Genomic DNA, 20302 nt, shown 5'->3' with positions numbered 1-20302 from the left:
GGGAGAGGGAATGTTGGAAGGGGAGATGGAGGGAGAGGGAGAGGAGGGGGCAGGGGAGAGAGAGAGGGAATGTGGGAGGGGGAGAAGGAGGGAGAGGGAGAGGAGGGGGTGGGGGAGGGAGGGTAGAGGGAGAAGAGGGGGTGGGGGAGGGGGAGAGGGAGGGAGAGGGAGAGGAGGGGGTGGGGGGAGAGGGAGAGGAGGGGGTGGGGGGGAGAGGGAGGGAGAGGGAGAGGAGGGGGTGGGGGGAGAGGAAGGGAGAGGGAGAGGGAGGAGGGGGCAGGGGAGGGGGAGAGGGAGAGGGAGTGGAGGGAGTGGGGAAGGGGGAGAAAGGGGAGAGTGAAAGGAGGGGGAGGAGGAGAGGAGGGGGAGATGGAGAGGGAGAGAGGGAGAAGGGGTGAGGAAGACAGGGAGAGGCAGAGAGAGAAGAGGGGGAAAGGGGGAGGGGAGGGAGAGGGGGAGAGGGGGAGAGGAGGAGAGGAGGAGAGGGGTGAGGCAGGACAAGATCTCGTTCACACACACTCATGATTACCAGTATCCCCTTCAGTCACTGTGTGTATAATTCTATCATGTTAGTTTCCTATCTATGTATCTATTTTACAATGCAGAATGGTTTTTTCAAAGTTTTGGCAGGGCAACTTCTCGAACTGCATGAAGTTCACATAAACTGTTTTAAAATTTCTAAAAATATGATTAAAAATGTGTGATCGAAGGGGACTTTATACTGACTCTCATTAAGATCTACAATGCAAAATCTACAACGGTCATAGATTAGGATAAAATAAATACTATGCAGTAGTGCACTTTTATAGCTAGCTCCTCCAAAACAGAAAAAGAAATAGTGTAAAACACAGCTATTTGAAACGGTAACGGCGCTAATCTTTTACAAGTGTTTGTAAAGTGAGGGCAGCGCTAATGTTAGTGACGTGAGGGCAGTGCTAATGTTAATAAGGCTGGTAAGAGGTCATGGTTAGCCCTTCAAGGCTCCTCTCCCGGGTACCTGTGGTGTTTTGGGCTGCAGGGGCACCAGGCCGGAGGGGGTGTCTGCCAGCACGTGGAAGTGCGAGGTGGGGGGCGGGCCCATGGGGGTGGGGCGGCTCTCAGCATCCACCTGGTAGTTGATCAAACCCCACTGCTCCAGAAACGCATGCACCCTGCAAGGGGAAACAGGGTGGGACCACAATTTTCAGTTATTGTTTAACTGTCCAAAAATGATCACAATTACCTGGTTAAAAATGAGAGGTGGGTGCAGTGCCGGCTCTCACCTCATGATGGCGCACACGTCCCCGGCCAGGTTGCGTCGGCAGGCAGTGGAGGTGAGGTACTCCTGGGGGTTGAGGCGGTACGTGTCGATCATGAAGTTTCGATATGCCAGGTAACTGCAACGAAAGAAACACACACAACTCAGGAAACAACCAGGGCAGAAACACACACAGCTCAGGAAATAACCAGGGCAGAAACACACACAGCTCAGGAAACAACCAGGGCAGAAACACACACAGCTCAGGAAATAACCAGGGCAGAAACACACACAGCTCAGGAAATAACCAGGGCAGAAACACACACAGCTCAGGAAATAACCACTGCAGAAACACACACAGCTCAGGAAATAACCAGGGCAGAAACACACACAGCTCAGGAAACAACCAGGGCAGAAACACACACAGCTCAGGAAATAACCAGGGCAGAAACACACACAGCTCAGGAAATAACCAGGGCAGAAACACACACAGCTCAGGAAATAACCAGGGCAGAAACACACACAGCTCAGGAAACAACCAGGGCAGAAACACACACAACTCAGGAAATAACCAGGGCAGAAACACACACAGCTCAGGAAACAACCAGGGCAGAAACACACACAGCTCAGGAAATAACCAGGGCAGAAACACACACATCTCAGGAAATAACCAGGGCAGAAACACACACAACTCAGGAAACAACCAGGGCAGAAACACACACAGCTCAGGAAATAATCACTGCAGAAACACACACAGCTCAGGAAATAACCAGGGCAGAAACACACACAGCTCAGGAAATAACCAGGGCAGAAACACACACAGCTCAGGAAACAACCAGGGCAGAAACACACACAGCTCAGGAAATAACCAGGGCAGAAACACACACAGCTCAGGAAATAACCAGGGCAGAAACACACACAGCTCAGGAAATAACCAGGGCAGAAACACACACAGCTCAGGAAACAATCACTGCAGAAACACACACAGCTCAGGAAATAACCAGGGCAGAAACACACACAGCTCAGGAAACAACCAGGGCAGAAACACACACAACTCAGGAAACAACCAGGGCAGAAACACACACAGCTCAGGAAACAACCAGGGCAGAAACACACACAGCTCAGGAAATAACCAGGGCAGAAACACACACAGCTCAGGAAATAACCAGGGCAGAAACACACACAGCTCAGGAAATAACCAGGGCAGAAACACACACAGCTCAGGAAACAACCAGGGCAGAAACACACACAGCTCAGGAAACAACCAGGGCAGAAACACACACAGCTCAGGAAACAACCAGGGCAGAAACACACACAGCTCAGGAAATAACCAGGGCAGAAACACACACAGCTCAGGAAACAACCAGGGCAGAAACACACACAGCTCAGGAAATAACCACTGCAGAAACACACACAGCTCAGGAAACAACCAGGGCAGAAACACACACAGCTCAGGAAACAACCAGGGCAGAAACACACACAGCTCAGGAAACAACCAGGGCAGAAACACACACAGCTCAGGAAACAACCAGGGCAGAAACACACACAGCTCAGGAAATAATCACTGCAGAAACACACACAGCTCAGGAAATAACCAGGGCAGAAACACACACAGCTCAGGAAACAACCAGGGCAGAAACACACACAGCTCAGGAAATAATCACTGCAGAAACACACACAGCTCAGGAAACAACCAGGGCAGAAACACACACAGCTCAGGAAATAACCAGGGCAGAAACACACACAGCTCAGGAAACAACCAGGGCAGAAACACACACAGCTCAGGAAATAACCAGGGCAGAAACACACACAGCTCAGGAAATAACCAGGGCAGAAACACACACAGCTCAGGAAACAATCACTGCAGAAACACACACAGCTCAGGAAACAACCAGGGCAGAAACACACACAGCTCAGGAAACAATCACTGCAGAAACACACACAGCTCAGGAAATAACCAGGGCAGAAACACACACAGCTCAGGAAATAATCACTGCAGAAACACACACAGCTCAGGAAACAACCAGGGCAGAAACACACACAGCTCAGGAAATAACCAGGGCAGAAACACACACAGCTCAGGAAACAACCAGGGCAGAAACACACACAGCTCAGGAAATAACCAGGGCAGAAACACACACAGCTCAGGAAACAACCAGGGCAGAAACACACACAACTCAGGAAATAACCAGGGCAGAAACACACACAACTCAGGAAACAACCAGGGCAGAAACACACACAGCTCAGGAAATAATCACTGCAGAAACACACACAGCTCAGGAAATAACCAGGTCAGAAACACACACAGTGTGTGGCTGTCGCTCACATTGCGCTACTCAGGATTTAGAGTAAAGCGCTTTGACGGTCTGCAAGCTGCACACACACATAGAAGTACTCTCGCCAAGGCATGCAATACTGCTGGTGACTACAAGGTGATTTACAGACAAGAAACAACGTCACTTACATCTCAGGAGTCTTGGACTTGTTCTTGCCATTGAAGAACTCCGGCAAGGCTCTGCGCTCGATGGCGTGGACACTGCGGGCAAACAAACAGACTCAACATCACTGAGCACTCAGGAATACAAACAGAGACTCAACATCACTGAGCACTCAGGAATACAAACAGAGACTCAACATCACTGAGCACTCAGGAATACAAACAGAGACTCAACATCACTGAGCACTCAGGAATACAAACAGAGACTCAACATCACTGAGCACTCAGGAATACAAACAGAGACTCAACATCACTGAGCACTCAGGAATACAAACAGAGACTCAACATCACTGAGCACTCAGGAATACAAACAGAGACTCCACATCACTGAGCACTCAGGAATACAAACAGAGACTCAACATCACTGAGCACTCAGGAATACAAACAGGAAGAGACTCAACATCACTGAGCACTCAGGAATACAAACAGAGACTCGACATCACTGAGCACCCAGGAATACAAACAGAGACTCAACATCACTGAGCACTCAGGAATACAAACAGAGACTCAACATCACTGAGCACTCAGGAATACAAACAGAGACTCAACATCACTGAGCACTCAGGAATACAAACAGGAAGAGACTCAACATCACTGAGCACTCAGGAATACAAACAGAGACTCAACATCACTGAGCACTCAGGAATACAAACAGGAAGAGACTCAACATCACTGAGCACTCAGGAATACAAACAGAGACTCAACATCACTGAGCACTCAGGAATACAAACAGAGACTCAACATCACTGAGCACTCAGGAATACAAACAGAGACTCAACATCACTGAGCACTCAGGAATACAAACAGAGACTCAACATCACTGAGCACTCAGGAATACAAACAGAGACTCAACATCACTGAGCACTCAGGAATACAAACAGAGACTCAACATCACTGAGCACTCAGGAATACAAACAGAGACTCAACATCACTGAGCACTCAGGAATACAAACAGAGACTCAACATCACTGAGCACTCAGGAATACAAACAGAGACTCAACATCACTGAGCACTCAGGAATACAAACAGAGACTCAACATCACTGAGCACTCAGGAATACAAACAGAGACTCAACATCACTGAGCACTCAGGAATACAAACAGAGACTCAACATCACTGAGCACTCAGGAATACAAACAGAGACTCAACATCACTGAGCACTCAGGAATACAAACAGAGACTCAACATCACTGAGCACTCAGGAATACAAACAGGGACTCAACATCACTGAGCACTCAGGAATACAAACAGAGACTCAACATCACTGAGCACTCAGGAATACAAAGAGAGACTCAACATCACTGAGCACTCAGGAATACAAAGAGAGACTCAACATCACTGAGCACTCAGGAATACAAAGAGAGACTCAACATCACTGAGCACTCAGGAATACAAAGAGAGACTCAACATCACTGAGCACTCAGGAATACAAACAGAGACTCAACATCACTGAGCACTCAGGAATACAAACAGAGACTCAACATCACTGAGCACTCAGGAATACAAACAGAGACTCAACATCACTGAGCACTCAGGAATACAAACAGAGACTCAACATCACTGAGCACTCAGGAATACAAACAGACTCAACATCACTGAGCACTCAGGAATACAAACAGAGACTCAACATCACTGAGCACTCAGGAATACAAACAGGAAGAGACTCAACATCACTGAGCACTCATGAATACAAACAGAGACTCAACATCACTGAGCACTCAGGAATACAAACAGAGACTCAACATCACTGAGCACTCAGGAATACAAACAGAGACTCAACATCACTGAGCACTCAGGAATACAAACAGAGACTCAACATCACTGAGCACTCAGGAATACAAACAGAGACTCAACATCACTGAGCACTCAGGAATACAAACATAGACTCAACATCACTGAGCACTCAGGAATACAAACAGAGACTCAACATCACTGAGCACCCAGGAATACAAACAGAGACTCAACATCACTGAGCACTCATGAATACAAACAGAGACTCAACATCACTGAGCACTCAGGAATACAAACAGGAAGAGACTCAACATCACTGAGCACTCAGGAATACAAACAGAGACTCAACATCACTGAGCACTCAGGAATACAAACAGAGACTCAACATCACTGAGCACTCAGGAATACAAACAGAGACTCAACATCACTGAGCACTCAGGAATACAAACAGAGACTCAACATCACTGAGCACTCAGGAATACAAACAGAGACTCAACATCACTGAGCACTCAGGAATACAAACATAGACTCAACATCACTGAGCGCTCAGGAATACAAACAGACTCAACATCACTGAGCACTCAGGAATACAAACAGAGACTCAACATCACTGAGCACTCAGGAATACAAACAGGAAGAGACTCAACATCACTGAGCACTCAGGAATACAAACAGAGACTCAACATCACTGAGCACTCAGGAATACAAACAGAGACTCAACATCACTGAGCACTCAGGAATACAAACAGAGACTCAACATCACTGAGCACTCAGGAATACAAACAGAGACTCAACATCACTGAGCACTCAGGAATACAAACAGAGACTCAACATCACTGAGCACTCAGGAATACAAACATAGACTCAACATCACTGAGCGCTCAGGAATACAAACAGAGACTCAACATCACTGAGCGCTCAGGAATACAAACAGAGACTCAACATCACTGAGCACTCAGGAATACAAACAGAGACTCCACATCACTGAGCACTCAGGAATACAAACAGAGACTCAACATCACTGAGCACTCAGGAATACAAACAGAGACTCAACATCACTGAGCACTCAGGAATACAAACAGAGACTCAACATCACTGAGCACTCAGGAATACAAACAGAGACTCAACATCACTGAGCACTCAGGAATACAAACAGACTCAACATCACTGAGCACTCAGGAATACAAACAGAGACTCAACATCACTGAGCACTCAGGAATACAAACAGAGACTCAACATCACTGAGTGCTCAGGAATACAAACAGGAAGAGACTGTGTGTTAGTGGGTGTGTGGCTGGGCTCTGCTGTACAGAGGGTGTGTGTTAGTGGGTGTGTGGCTGGGCTCTGCTGTACAGAGGGTGTGTGTTAGTGGGTGTGTGGCTGGGCTCTGCTGTACAGAGACTGTGTGTTAGTGGGTGTGTGGCTGGGCTCTGCTGTACAGAGGGTGTGTGTTAGTGGGTGTGTGGCTGGGCTCTGCTGTACAGAGACTGTGTGTTAGTGGGTGTGTGGCTGGGCTCTGCTGTACAGAGGGTGTGTGTTAGTGGGTGTGTGGCTGGGCTCTGCTGTACAGAGGGTGTGTGTTAGTGGGTGTGTGGCTGGGCTCTGCTGTACAGAGACTGTGTGTTAGTGGGTGTGTGGCTGGGCTCTGCTGTACAGAGGGTGTGTGTTAGTGGGTGTGTGGCTGGGCTCTGCTGTACAGAGGGTGTGTGTTAGTGGGTGTGTGGCTGGGCTCTGCTGTACAGAGGCTGTGTGTTAGTGGGTGTGTGGCTGGGCTCTGCTGTACAGAGGCTGTGTGTTAGTGGGTGTGTGGCTGGGCTCTGCTGTACAGAGGGTGTGTGTTAGTGGGTGTGTGGCTGGGCTCTGCTGTACAGAGGGTGTGTGTTAGTGGGTGTGTGGCTGGGCTCTGCTGTACCTGCTGTAATCGAACCAGGCTGCGTAGCTGGGGATGATGATGTGGTGAGTCTGCTCCGTCACGTTGTCTTCGTGCAGGTCGGGGTTCTTGGTCTGCTCTCCTTTATTACCTGCAGAACTCTCCTCCTCGTCCTGGGACGATAAAACACAGTCAGGAGCCAGAGAGCGGGCAGGGAATCAGAGAGAGGAGCCAGGGGGTGGGTCAGGGAATCACAGAGAGGAGCAAAGGGGGGGCAGGGAATCAGAGAGAGGAGCCAGGGGGGGTTAGGGAATCACAGAGAGGAGCAAGGGGGGGTTACGGAATCACACTCACAAAGGCTGCCGGACTCACCTTGCCTGCAGTCTCCGTCGCGTCATCCTCCTGCTCGTCTGGGAACAACAAACAGAGAGAGGAAGTCAGCCAAGCAGGCTTTTAAAAAAGAACTCCAGGCACTTAACATGTCACCACGCACAGCAGGGCCTGCGTTTTCCTACATGAAAGACACACATGTTATGGTAAAAAACAAAGCAGAATTAGAGGGGACTGGACTGAAGTCTCTGAAATGTTGAAATGAGTTGACAAACTCTAACCAATACTTAAAGCGCAGAGACCAGGCCCAGAGGACACACAGATTAGCGAGGGTATGGAATTGGTTACCTAGCCGTGTGGTTGATGCTGAATCACAAGACCTGACAAAGCTTTGAGATTAGCCAGCTGCTAGGAAAGGGATGAGCACTGATAGGCCAAATGGCTTCCTCTTGTTTGTAACTTTCCTTCAGTTTTTAAAAATTGCCACAGCGCCTTTGTACATATTTCAGATGGCCACTTGACAGGAGGATTATAGGAATGGATTTCTCTGTGCATTCAAATAGGAACATGTGAGCCCTACTAAGTGATGGCAAAACAAGGTAAGATTTACTGGAGCTTTTCCGTTAGCGCCATATCCTTTAAGGGCGATGGGACTAAGGGTTTCATGTCTGCTCTTACAGGGTGTCACTTGCAGTACATTTCCAGTCACTGGTGCAGTTTTGAAAGAACACATTCTAGCCAACATGTACTATCCTATCTGATACCACAGTGAGTTAAAGAAAGCTCTCTATTTGCATGCCTTACTTTCAGGAAGTCTGTTCTAGATCCTAGGTCACCTCTTCGGGGTCAAAGCATGTCAGTCATTAGGAGGAGCAGCTGGTTAGTTAATAACAGGAAAGAGGGTGGTTGAATGATTTTCCATGCACAAGCATAACACTGAGGACGGCATCAGTGAAACTATGACTGGGACCCCCAGGTTTGTGTTCATAGTGTGTTTATCTCGGCTAAGACTACATTTCTATATACTGAGAGGAGGCGGGGCTGAAAGACACATGATTGCAATGGAATGAGGGTGGCTGTTCAGAGCCTGGCAGTTAGGATTCTAGCAGTTAGGCTACTTAGATTGTCTGGAAACACCATAAAACAGGAAGGGGAATGAAAAGCATCCAATTATTTTACACCCGATTTTCTCCCCAATTTTGAATGTCCAATTAAGTTTTCCCCTCACCGCAGCGATTCCCCACACAGCTCAGCAGAACTGAAGGTTCAGCGGGCGTCCTCCGATCCCACGACTGAGCCAGCTTCCTCTTCTACACCCAGGAACTCGAGAGCGGATGTCAGCGAGCTACCGCCCTCTGGTGGACAAAGGCCAGCCCTGCAGGTGTCCGCTCTGAGCTCACTAGGTGCCTGGCAGGTAGGGTATGCTGCAACGCGGTGCGGAGAAACAGTCCCTGTGGTCTTGCTAACCCACGGGAGCGCCACAGCCAATGTGACGCTCCCTCCAGAATCCGCACATGAAAATGACATTTAAAGCTATTACTGACTGCTGCACGTTTTCTGAGAGGAATAAAACAATTTTAACTGTTCAAAAACAGCAACTGAAGTGTTTCTTGGCTGGTTCCGTGCAATGCCCTGGATTTGTTCCTCTCAGAATGGTGGCTCAGCACTCACCCAGGTCTGTCATGGTGCCTCCCTTCACTGGAGCCGACTCTGAATCCTTTTTCATGTTCACTGTTGAGAGAGTGACAGAGTTAGGACCCCACCCCCACACTGTGAACTGAAATGCTGGGGTTGGTTCATTTTACAGAGCCACAGCGACCCCTGCTGGTCAGGGTGAGGGCAGCGGGCGGAGCTCCATGGCTCGGTAGCTTTGATAGACAGCAGGAAGGGATGAAACCCGGGTCATATCAGTGGGGCATTTAAAACCATAAATACAGTTTGCAGCTGATTTAGTGTATTAAAAATGATCCTGATTGGTTTTCAACCTAATCGAATGTAATATTTGATGAGCGGGATTCAAACTGCACAATATTGCAGCGAGTGCTCTTTCTGCAGTGCTGCAGGAAACACAGACAGGGCTCTGAGGGAATCCAATACCTGTATAAGAGACCTCAGAGTGAGATCAGGACCATGGACAGTTTTCAACTGATCCTTATACGGCTGTTTGGACATTCTGACAAAGTTAACCCGAGCCAATACTTTAAGCACCGTACAGAAATCAAGACCAGAGGACACAGTGGGAAATCAAGTGGAGACAGAGTTAGGACAGAGGGAAGGACACTTCTTCACAGAGAGTGGTGAGGGGATGGAATGGGTACCTGGTCATGTTGTTGAGGCTGAATCACTGGGATCCTTTAAGACCCGACTTGACACAGTTCTGAGATCAATCTACTAGGAACCGGACGAGCACGGATGGGCCGAATGGCATCCTCTCGTTTTTATGTTCCACTGTGGTCTCTTTACAGGTGTGAACGGTCACACCCTCATGAGACGCACAGCACTGCAGAGCAGGCTGTCTGTGTGCGTACCTGTCTTGGGCAGGGTCACCTCCTCCACGTTGGGCACCGGCGAGGGCTCGTCCATGTCCTTGGTCAGATCCTCCTGCTCCTCCTCTCGATGTCCGCGCTTCGACTTGGTGTAAGGAGTGGAGGGACTGCAGGGACACACGCACACGCACACACACACACACACACACACACGCACACAGATTAAACACTGAACCCTGCCAGTCAACAGTGACAACCAAGGCTTCTTTAAAATGAATTCTCTTCTTTTTAATTTGAAATCCACATTCTTTACAAAACAGTTCTTAGTATACCTTAAAACTGCATTGAGAAGGGTTTTGCTATGCAGTGCACATGTTCCTACAGGACAGCTGATTTCAAGCATTTCCCATAGCTCAGCTTTGTGGGGTGCTGGCTCCAGAGGCCTCTCTCACCCTTTCTTGGTGTTCTTCTTCTTGCTCTCGGGGGTGGGGGTGGGGGAGGGCGAGGGCGAGCGCTTCCTCTTCTTGGAGTTTCCGGGGGGCCTCTTGTCTCGGCGCTCCAGGTCGGGGGTGCTCACCTCGTCCGTCAGGGTCTTGGCAGAGATGCGCTTGCGCCGGGGGGCCTCGCTCACCTCGTAATCCTCCTCCGTCATCCACTCATTGAAGACATCGAGATCCAGGATCCACTTGGTGTGCACCTGGGAGAGAGGGGTAGGGGGGCACCGTCAGCACACCCAGGGGGGCCGGAACACTCTCACCTCGGGACCCCTGGGTCTGTATCTGGCTGCTCAGTTTTGTAGTCTGACATTAGCCCATTAGTGCTTGAGAGGAACGCAGCATTGGGACAGATGTGCTGAGATCAGTTAGAGTCTGTAACAGTCTCTGCTTAAGATCTCCGGCCAGGATTGAGGCACGCTCTGCAGGCCTGCGCTCAACAGTAAGTGTGCCATTCACAATGAATTGCAATTAAAAGGGGGATCCCGAGTGGCGCATCCAGTAAAGGCGCTCCGCGTGAAGTGCAGGATGCGCACTATAGCTTGGAGGTCGCCGGTTCGGGTCCAGGCTATTCCACACTGCCGGCCGTGGACGGGAGCTCCCAGGGGGCGGCGCACAATTGGCCAAGCGCCGCCCGGGGGGGGAGGGCTCAGGTCAGCCAGGGTGTTCTCGGCTCACCGCGCACCAGCGACCCCTGTAGACTGGCCGGGCGCCTGCGGGCTTGCCTGTAAGCTTCCCGAGAGCTGCGTTGTCCTCCGACTCTGTAGCTCTAAGGTGGCTGCATGGTGAGTCTGCAGTGTGTAAAGAAGCGGGCGGCTGAAGGCACACGCTTAAGAAGACAGCGTGTGTTCGTCTTTGCCGCTCCAGAGTCAGCGCAGGGGTGGTAGCGGTGAGCTGAGCCTAAAAATAATAATTGGATATTCTAAATTGGGAGAAAATAATAAAAAATAATTGCCGATTGTTAAATAATTGCCGATTCTGTATTTGTACCTCTGAGTACTGCCTGGTCATTTATAATAAATCCAGTAAGCATGTTAATGTGTCTAGTTGTTTATTTTACTTTTTAGCGTAATTGTAATTGAGCCACAACCCTCACCAGGAGAAGCAGATCGATGACGGACGGATGGATGGATGGATTGTAATTGAACACAATAGCATTGTAATTGTAATTGTAATTTTAATTGTAATTGAATTTTCAGCAAACAGTTCTGCTGTTCTTGTAATGGCAATTGACCGCAGGCCTCCCTCTCCCTCCCTCTCTCTCTCTCAGAGCCGTGAAGGGAAGCTCTCATGCTGCCTGATTGTAGCTCCATTGTCCCTCACCTTTCATGCACAATAAATTCACATGCATCAAAACTAAACAATGATCATAAGAATAATTGTTTAGAAAACTCCCAGCACATTGCATTTCATGTAGGGGTGCTGATGGGGTGCTGACGGGGTGCTGACGGGGTGCTGATGGGGTGTTATTGGGGTGTGGGGTGGACTCGGTACCTTCCTGGGTTTCTCCACGCTGGGCGGTTCCTCTACAGCAGCCTCCACCTCGCTGGCAGGGATCCACGTGTCGTAACTGAAACACAGCGAGGAGTCACGATGCAGGACTGCGAATGAGCTGAAACTGTAAGAACCTAAGCTAATACATCAGGGGCAAGGTGCCTCTTATTGCTGTAGAGGTGTCATCTCATGCAGTTTGGACTGCTTCACCTGTGCAAAATGATTTCTGTTGTAATAAGAGGCACCCTCCACACGACAGATTAACTCCTTATAAATCATAAGATGGAAGACTGGACTAAGAAACTACTATAAACACAACTGGAAGGAGACCAGGATTCTGTGTCATTGATAATGTAGCAGAATCACAGTCTCAATCAAGTGAAGAACCTGCTCTTCACAATCAACACTTTACCAAGAGATTAATTGATCAGAGTCGGCTCAAAAAAAGGGACATCTTTAGATCAAAAATAAAAACCAAAACCAAAGAGCCCTAATGATAGGATCACATCTGTACACAGTATGAGGGTAGTATCCTCAGTGCAGCGGTACTGCACCTGTCAGGGTAGTATCCTCAGTGCAGCGGTACTGCACCTGTCAGGGTAGTATCCTCAGTGCAGCAGTACTGCACCTGTCAGGGTAGTATCCTCAGTGCAGCGGTACTGCACCTGTCAGGGTAGTATCCTCAGTGCAGTGGTACTGCACCTGTCAGGGTAGTATCCTCAGTGCAGCGGTGCTGCACCTGTCTGGGTAGTATCCTCAGTGCAGCGGTACTGTACCTGTCAGGGTAGTATCCTCAGTGCAGCGGTACTGTACCTGTCAGGGTAGTATCCTCAGTGCAGCGGTACTGTACCTGTCAGGGTAGTATCCTCAGTGCAGCGGTACTGCACCTGTCAGGGTAGTATCCTCAGTGCAGCGGTACTGCACCTGTCAGGGTAGTATCCTCAGTGCAGCGGTACTGTACCTGTCAGGGTAGTATCCCCAGTGCAGCAGGACCTGCTTGTCTCTGCTCATGACTGGACGAACCCATTCCTCTGCAGAGACACAAACACACACAGTAATCAAGCTCACATCCCTCAGCTTCCACTACACCCCACAGTACGATTCATTTTCAATCAGGAACTTTTGTTTATTTTTCACTTGAATAGATCTCAATGAGTCCTTAATCCTAATCCTAACCCTCTCCTCCCCTTCCCTCCCCTCCCCCCCCGCTGGCTCCCTGCCCGCTCTCACCTTCCTCCAGACTCCCTGGCACAGGCACCACAGTGTGGGTGCTGTTATTCTTGTCGTCTGTCACTGAGCCCTGCAACGCAGCCAGGAAGCCCATCGTCAGTGCTGTCACAGACTGACACGCAGACAGACACGCAGACTCTCAGACAGACACACACAGACTCACAGACAGACACACAGAGACATGCAGACACACACAAAGACAGATGCACAGACAGACACACAGACTCGCAGACAGACACACAGACTCGCAGACAGACACACGGACACGCAGCCAGACACACAGACAGACACGCAGCCAGACACACAGACAGACACGCAGACTGACAGACACACAGACTCTCAGACAGACACACAGACTGACACGCAGACAGTTACCTGGTGTCTCTTGATAATGTCTTTCATCTTGCTCAGCAGTTTGGGCTCGATGTCTGAGCTCAGGTAGATATTGGGCCGGGCCAGGCAGTTGTTCTGGAGAGAAAGGGAGATAAAAAGAATACTTTCAATGGGATTAACCAAGCAGGAGACAGAAACACACAGGCATAACTTTACCCTCCACTTCCACTCCTCAATTAGAAACAGCACTGATATAGCAGCACTGAAATACAAGCTCTAGGGAGGAAGGCAGGAAGGCCCACACACAGACAAACAGACAGACAGACAGACAGACAGACACACACGGACAGGCAGGCAGACAGACCTGCACCAGTGACTTCTCGATAGTCATGAACATTTCCACATTGCGGTCCATTCGAGACGGGTTCTGGAAATCAAACCTCCTCCTGACAGAGACAGAGAGAGGGAGATGAAAGTGTCCCAGAACCCCCTGCAGTGTTTACAGGAAACACATTACTCTACCTTTGCTGTTTCCCGCGTTGTCCAGAGCGCAGCATTTCCTTTCAACATAGTCCCGATTGCTTTGGGATTTTTATTCACACATCACAGGTATAGCAACTAGGGAATTACTTTTGATCAACGTTTACTCTGGAGTAGCAGACAGGCAGAGACACAAGCATGTAATTATCCACTTTTTAAAAAGGTAATGCAAAACTAACAATACTTGAAGCTCACAATAGCCCTGCTGCCAGCTCCCCTTGTTCAGGTGTATTATTCTAATGAATACGTCTCACCTGGGAGTCTGTCGGGTTACTAATACGAGCTGTTCATGCAGCTATAAAGTAGGAACAATTCACACCTCGTTTCCATGCAGCACTCAGCCCGGGTTCAAACCCTGCTGCCCCTGACACCTCGTTTCCATGCAGCACTCAGCCCGGGTTCAAACCCTGCTGCCCCTGACACCTCGTTTCCATGCAGCACTCAGCCCTGGTTCAAACCCTGCTGCCCCTGACACCTCGTTTCCATGCAGCACTCAGCCCGGGTTCAAACCCTGCTGCCCCTGACACCTCGTTTCCATGCAGCACTCAGCCCGGGTTCAAACCCTGCTGCCCCTGACACCTCCGTTCCATGTTCATTTGCCCGACCCGCACTGGCTGCCAATCCCAGCTGCCCCGGATTTTTACCCTTTCCCAAAGCGGGCCAAAGCGGGATGGGTGGCAGTATGTGCCCATGGAAACGAGGTATTATTGAACATCACAGGCTCCTGATCATTAAATGATACTTAACTGAACGCAGTTCTGAAACCCTGGATTGGGTGCAGGGCTAGTGTGAGTTTCAAGCCCTGAACTGCTCAGAAATGAGTTATGTCTATATTAAAATCTGTATTACACTAGCTCCTCCCACACCCCACCCTCTCTCCCTGGTCTGTATTATACTAGCTCCTCCCACACCCCACCCTCTCTCCCTGGTCTGTATTACACTAGCCCCTCCCACACCCCACCCTCCTTCGCTGGTCTGTATGACCCTCACCAGCCCTGGTCACTCTTGAACTTGTATGCTGCTGCCAGGATATGACACAGCGACCCACCGGCCTTGAAATCCAGGAAACACTTTATCTGTGGAGAGAAGAGACAAGCAGTCACTGTACCGTCACTAAACGCTGCGTCCTCCCCGAGACCACATGGGCTCAGAGTCGCTGCACCCTCCCCGAGACCACATGGGCTCAGAGCCGCTGCACCCTCCCCGAGACCACATGGGCTCAGAGCCGCTGGACCCTCCCCGAGACCACATGGTCTCAGAGTCGCTACACCCTCCCTGAGACCACATGGGCTCAGAGTCGCTGGACCCTCCCCGAGACCACATGGTCTCAGAGCCGCTGCACCCTCCCCGAGACCACATGGTCTCAGAGTCGCTGCACCCTCCCTGAGACCACATGGGCTCAGAGCCGCTGGACCCTCCCCGAGACCACATGGGCTCAGTCGCTGCACCCTCCCCGAGACCACATGGACTCAGAGTCGCTGCACCCTCCCCGAGACCACATGGGCTCAGAGTCGCTGCGCCCTCCCCAAGACCACATGGGCTCAGTGTCGCTGGACCCTCCCCGAGACCACATGGGCTCAGAGTCGCTGCACCCTCCCCGAGACCACATGGGCTCAGAGTCGCTGCACCCTCCCCGAGACCACATGGACTCAGAGTCGCTGCACCCTCCCCAAGACCACATGGGCTCAGTGTCGCTGGACCCTCCCCGAGACCACATGGGCTCAGAGTCGCTGCACCCTCCCCGAGACCACATGGACTCAGAGTCGCTGCACCCTCCCCGAGACCACATGGGCTCAGAGTCGCTGCACCCTCCCCAAGACCACATGGGCTCAGTGTCGCTGGACCCTCCCCGAGACCACATGGGCTCAGAGTCGCTGGACCCTCCCCGAGACCACATGGGCTCAGAGTCGCTGCACCCTCCCCGAGACCACATGGGCTCAGAGTCACTGCACCCTCCCCTAGACCACATGGGCTCAGAGTCGCTGCACCCTCCCAGAGACCACATGGGCTCAGAGTCACTGCACCCTCCCCGAGACCACATGGGCTCAGAGTCGCTGCACCCTCCCCGAGACCACATGGGCTCAGAGTCGCTGCACCCTCCCCGAGACCACATGGGCTCAGAGTCGCTGCACCCTCCCCGAGACCACATGGACTCAGAGTCGCTGCACCCTCCCCGAGACCACATGGACTCAGAGTCGCTGCACCCTCCCCGAGACCACATGGGCTCAGAGTCGCTGCACCCTCCCCGAGACCACATGGGCTCAGAGTCGCTGCACCCTCCCCGAGACCACATGGACTCAGAGTCGCTGCACCCTCCCCGAGACCACATGGGCTCAGAGTCACTGCACCCTCCCCGAGACCACATGGGCTCAGAGTCGCTGCACCCTCCCCGAGACCACATGGGCTCAGAGTCGCTGCACCCTCCCCGAGACCACATGGGCTCAGAGTCGCTGCACCCTCCCCGAGACCACATGGACTCAGAGTCGCTGCACCCTCCCCGAGACCACATGGGCTCAGAGTCGCTGGACCCTCCCCGAGACCACATGGGCTCAGAGTCATTGCACCCTCCCCGAGACCACATGGGCTCAGAGCCGCTGCACCCTCCCCGAGACCACATGGGCTCAGAGCCGCTGCACCCTCCCCGAGACCACATGGGCTCAGAGCCGCTGCACCCTCCCAGAGACCACATGGGCTCAGAGTATGAAGTCAGCATCTCAAAGCGTTACCATATCCATACAGATCAACACAATGTGTATTACAATGTCATTGCAACTGCAGTTATAGTTGAACTGTGGCACACCTGAGTAATTGGAATTGTAATTATACCTTATCATTGATCGATGATATTTTCAATCACTTGTGGTGACCCCATTGGTTTGAAAAAAAGAAGAGTTACATGTTTCTGTATTTGAACCTGTAATTATTGCTTGCTTATTTAGCATAGTGTTAATGTGTGTAGTGGCTGATGTTACTTTTAAGTGTAATTGTAATTACTGCAGTATAACTGTAACTGTAACTGAATTGTAATTGCAATTTCAGCATTGTAATTGTAAATGTAATTGTAATGGCGCCCCTGTGTGGTGCTCTCTCTCTCTCAGGGCCTCACCGGTAGTTTGGTGAGTGGCGCGTTGCTGACGTGCTTCCCAAACACCTCCTCCTGGAACTGCAGCAGCTGCACCACCAGACTGGAGAGAGACTTGTTAGTGGGCGGCTCCGCCTGGATATACTGAAGAAAAGGAGAGGACACACGAGAATGGTCTAGAACACTCGAGAACAGTCTAGAACGCCAATAATGCTCTAGAACAAATATCTTAAGAAGCTGCACCATTAGACTGGATGGAAACTTATTAGTGGGCAATTTGGCCTGGTTATACAGGAGATAAGTCTAGAAAACGCATTAAGATCAGTCTAGAACAGGGGTTCCCAAACTGAGGGACACAAGATGGTTTCAGTGGGCTGCAGCACATGCAAAAACTGTTCTCTCCCAAATGACCCTGACAAAGCGATGCTCCCCACACCGGGAGATCAATCCATTTGCACGAACGCTGCTGTGAGGGGCTTGGAGTTATTCTGCATGTAACACTGAGGTCAGCTCATCCCTGCGCTAACAGTACAACAGGGGGCAACTGTAAGGAGAACAAAATCACCAATTATATTACTACACTTCATAAAAATAAATAACTACAGGGTGTCTGCCAATGTGGTCTAGAACACTCAATTATAGTGTAGAATGGTCTAGAACTGTGAACTGAAAACGCTGCATCACAACAAATGAGAGGGGCTTATTATACTGGGAGAGTCTAGAATACACAGTGAGTGCAGAACAGTAGAACAGAGAACTGAACAAGCTGCACCACTAGATGTGCACTTACTCATGAAAGGCTTGGCCTGGATACACTGGGGAGGGAGAGAAAGAACCGTCTACAGCAGTCTTTCTCAACATTTTCATAACAACACCCCCTAAGGATCAGCTGAGCTTAGTCATCAAGTTTTTGAAATACAAGTTTCCTTATAAGGAGGAAGCACAACGTCCCCTTTGGCTTCAGAACGCCCCCGTTGACAAACTCTGATCTAGAACATACAAAAAGAACAATCTAGAACGAGTATCACCAATTTGGGGAGGCGAAGTATCACCCCTCTATCACAGTCGCTCAGAATGCGTCACGTGTGGCGCGTCGTGATGTTAACTGATTTGCAACAGGGAGATGCAGCTTTTATCTATCACAGTCAGGGGCACCATTCCTGTCACTTGGGTTCACTTACAAAAACGTGTGCGCTGAAAATTCACCAAACATTCAAACAGATGTATACAAGACTGAAAGAGATCCTGTTAAATGAGCTTTTTATACTTCGTAATGCATGACTTTTTAAAACACATTTTGGAATCTATTCTACATAATTCCCAAACCTCCTGAAACCCTGTTTGCCTGCCACTGCGTTATTCTGCTACAGCTCAGGCAGCAACAATAAGGATGGTGATTGAACAAACTGGACTAAGAGCAACAAGATATTTTTATTAGGAAGTGTCCATTGTAGTAAATACATTATACACACACATACACATGCACTGAAGCCGCAATTAAAACTACACGGCAGAGGGGAAATCACTTCTGTTCACTATGCTTAGGGTGAATAACGGTCTTTGAACACCATGCTTTCTCATGCAAAGCCCGTGTAGACAACTTCGTCAAAAACTCGATTAGTACCGCTTATATCACGTTATAATAAAAATTGCAATATTGAATAACGCTCACATTCGTACTGAAAAACTGCTGCAATCGTAGATGACAGCATTAAAAAAAAAAAAAACCTCAAATGGATAAAATAACGTGGAAACGACAGTCATTGGTGTGTTTATTCTGTGTGCATACCTTACACGCACATTTTAAACGTTTTGTGAAGACCTTAATACTGTATAACTGTCACAACACACACACAGTGTCAGCTGGATCACCATACTCCTCTTGAGAAAGGAAAGTGACCAACTAAACCGTTTTAACTGCACTAAATTGCCACAAACGCTGCTATTTTATTCAAGCATGCAAGAAAAGATAACGGCCAGCCGGAGCTGCTCCGTTGCCGTTGTTATTTGGGGAGGTCGTGGATTTGATTTGTTTGTATTTTTTGTGTCTTTGCTTCGAGCTGCGTCTTCATTGTGTCGGGGTCTGTGCGCGGAGGTGCGCCCCCTCCTCTCCGCGCTGCTCACACTCACACACCCGTGCAAATCAAACAGCTGCCAAGGGTTCAAAACGACCTGTACCTTTTTGTAATTCTTGCCCAGCCAGATACGGACATTGTCGAACTGCGCGGTCGTGTCGGAGGCTTCGAAATATTTAACGTTTGGGCCGCCGTCCTTCTTCCGCACCGCCATGTTTACTGCTGGACAGCTTGCAGGGAGCAGCCGCGGCGACACCTGCTGGCCGCTCACCGGCACTGCAGCTGAAGCCAAGGTCATTAAAATAGAAGACTAGGAAACCGACACCATTGTGGCTCTCGTGTAGAGTGAGCCTCTATTGTTAAACTATAGCGCAACTATTATTATTATTATTATTATTATTATTATTATTATTATTATTATTATGTGTTTGTTTAGCAGACGCCTTTATCCAAGGCGACTTACAGAGACTAGGGTGTGTGAACTATGCATCAGCTGCAGAGTCACTTACAATTACGTCTCACCCGAAAGACGGAGCACAAGGAGGTTAAGTGACTTGCTCAGGGTCACACAATGAGTCAGTGGCTGAGGTGGGATTTGAACCGGGGACCTCCTGGTTATAAGCCCTTTTCTTTAACCACTGGACCACACAGCCCCAAACTAGAGCCAACATGGCGATTAAAAGCATGCAGTTTCATAACAGTCCCCATTTTATTAGGCTGCTTGACAGCAAGCCAAATCACATTCTCTCACTGACGCCGGCGCTATTGATTATTATTACAAACATGCAATATCGATACAGTATATTATATAACATAGACATTTTCAACATTTTCTTTCAAAAAAATAAATTTCTAGAAGGCATGGTTTGCACTCTAGTTCGTTTATATCCCTGTGAACTTAAT

General features: G+C 49.6%; 1 protein-coding gene across 1 annotated transcript in view; it reads right to left on the bottom strand.

The window, feature by feature from the left end:
* Positions 1-19660, bottom strand: part of LOC117967040 (SWI/SNF complex subunit SMARCC2-like) — a 32056-nt gene extending 12396 nt beyond the window's left edge. The window contains exons 1-16 of the mRNA XM_059013213.1: positions 19503-19660; positions 17349-17468; positions 15233-15318; positions 14067-14148; positions 13745-13837; positions 13370-13439; positions 13101-13170; positions 12140-12215; positions 10604-10848; positions 10194-10318; positions 9337-9396; positions 7708-7745; positions 7378-7508; positions 3702-3773; positions 1263-1376; positions 998-1151 (exon numbers count right to left, since the gene is read on the bottom strand). Coding sequence (XP_058869196.1) covers positions 998-1151; positions 1263-1376; positions 3702-3773; positions 7378-7508; positions 7708-7745; positions 9337-9396; positions 10194-10318; positions 10604-10848; positions 12140-12215; positions 13101-13170; positions 13370-13439; positions 13745-13837; positions 14067-14148; positions 15233-15318; positions 17349-17468; positions 19503-19613 — 1647 coding nt within the window. The 5' untranslated portion in view covers positions 19614-19660. The remainder of the gene's footprint in view (positions 1-997; positions 1152-1262; positions 1377-3701; positions 3774-7377; positions 7509-7707; positions 7746-9336; positions 9397-10193; positions 10319-10603; positions 10849-12139; positions 12216-13100; positions 13171-13369; positions 13440-13744; positions 13838-14066; positions 14149-15232; positions 15319-17348; positions 17469-19502) is intronic.
* Between the last annotated feature and the right edge of the window lie 642 nt (positions 19661-20302).

The sequence above is a fragment of the Acipenser ruthenus genome, chromosome 45 (assembly GCF_902713425.1).
Source record: "Acipenser ruthenus chromosome 45, fAciRut3.2 maternal haplotype, whole genome shotgun sequence".
NCBI lineage: Eukaryota > Metazoa > Chordata > Actinopteri > Acipenseriformes > Acipenseridae > Acipenser > Acipenser ruthenus.
The sequence above is the reverse complement of the archived record's forward strand: the minus strand, read 5'-3'. Positions and strand labels throughout refer to the sequence as shown.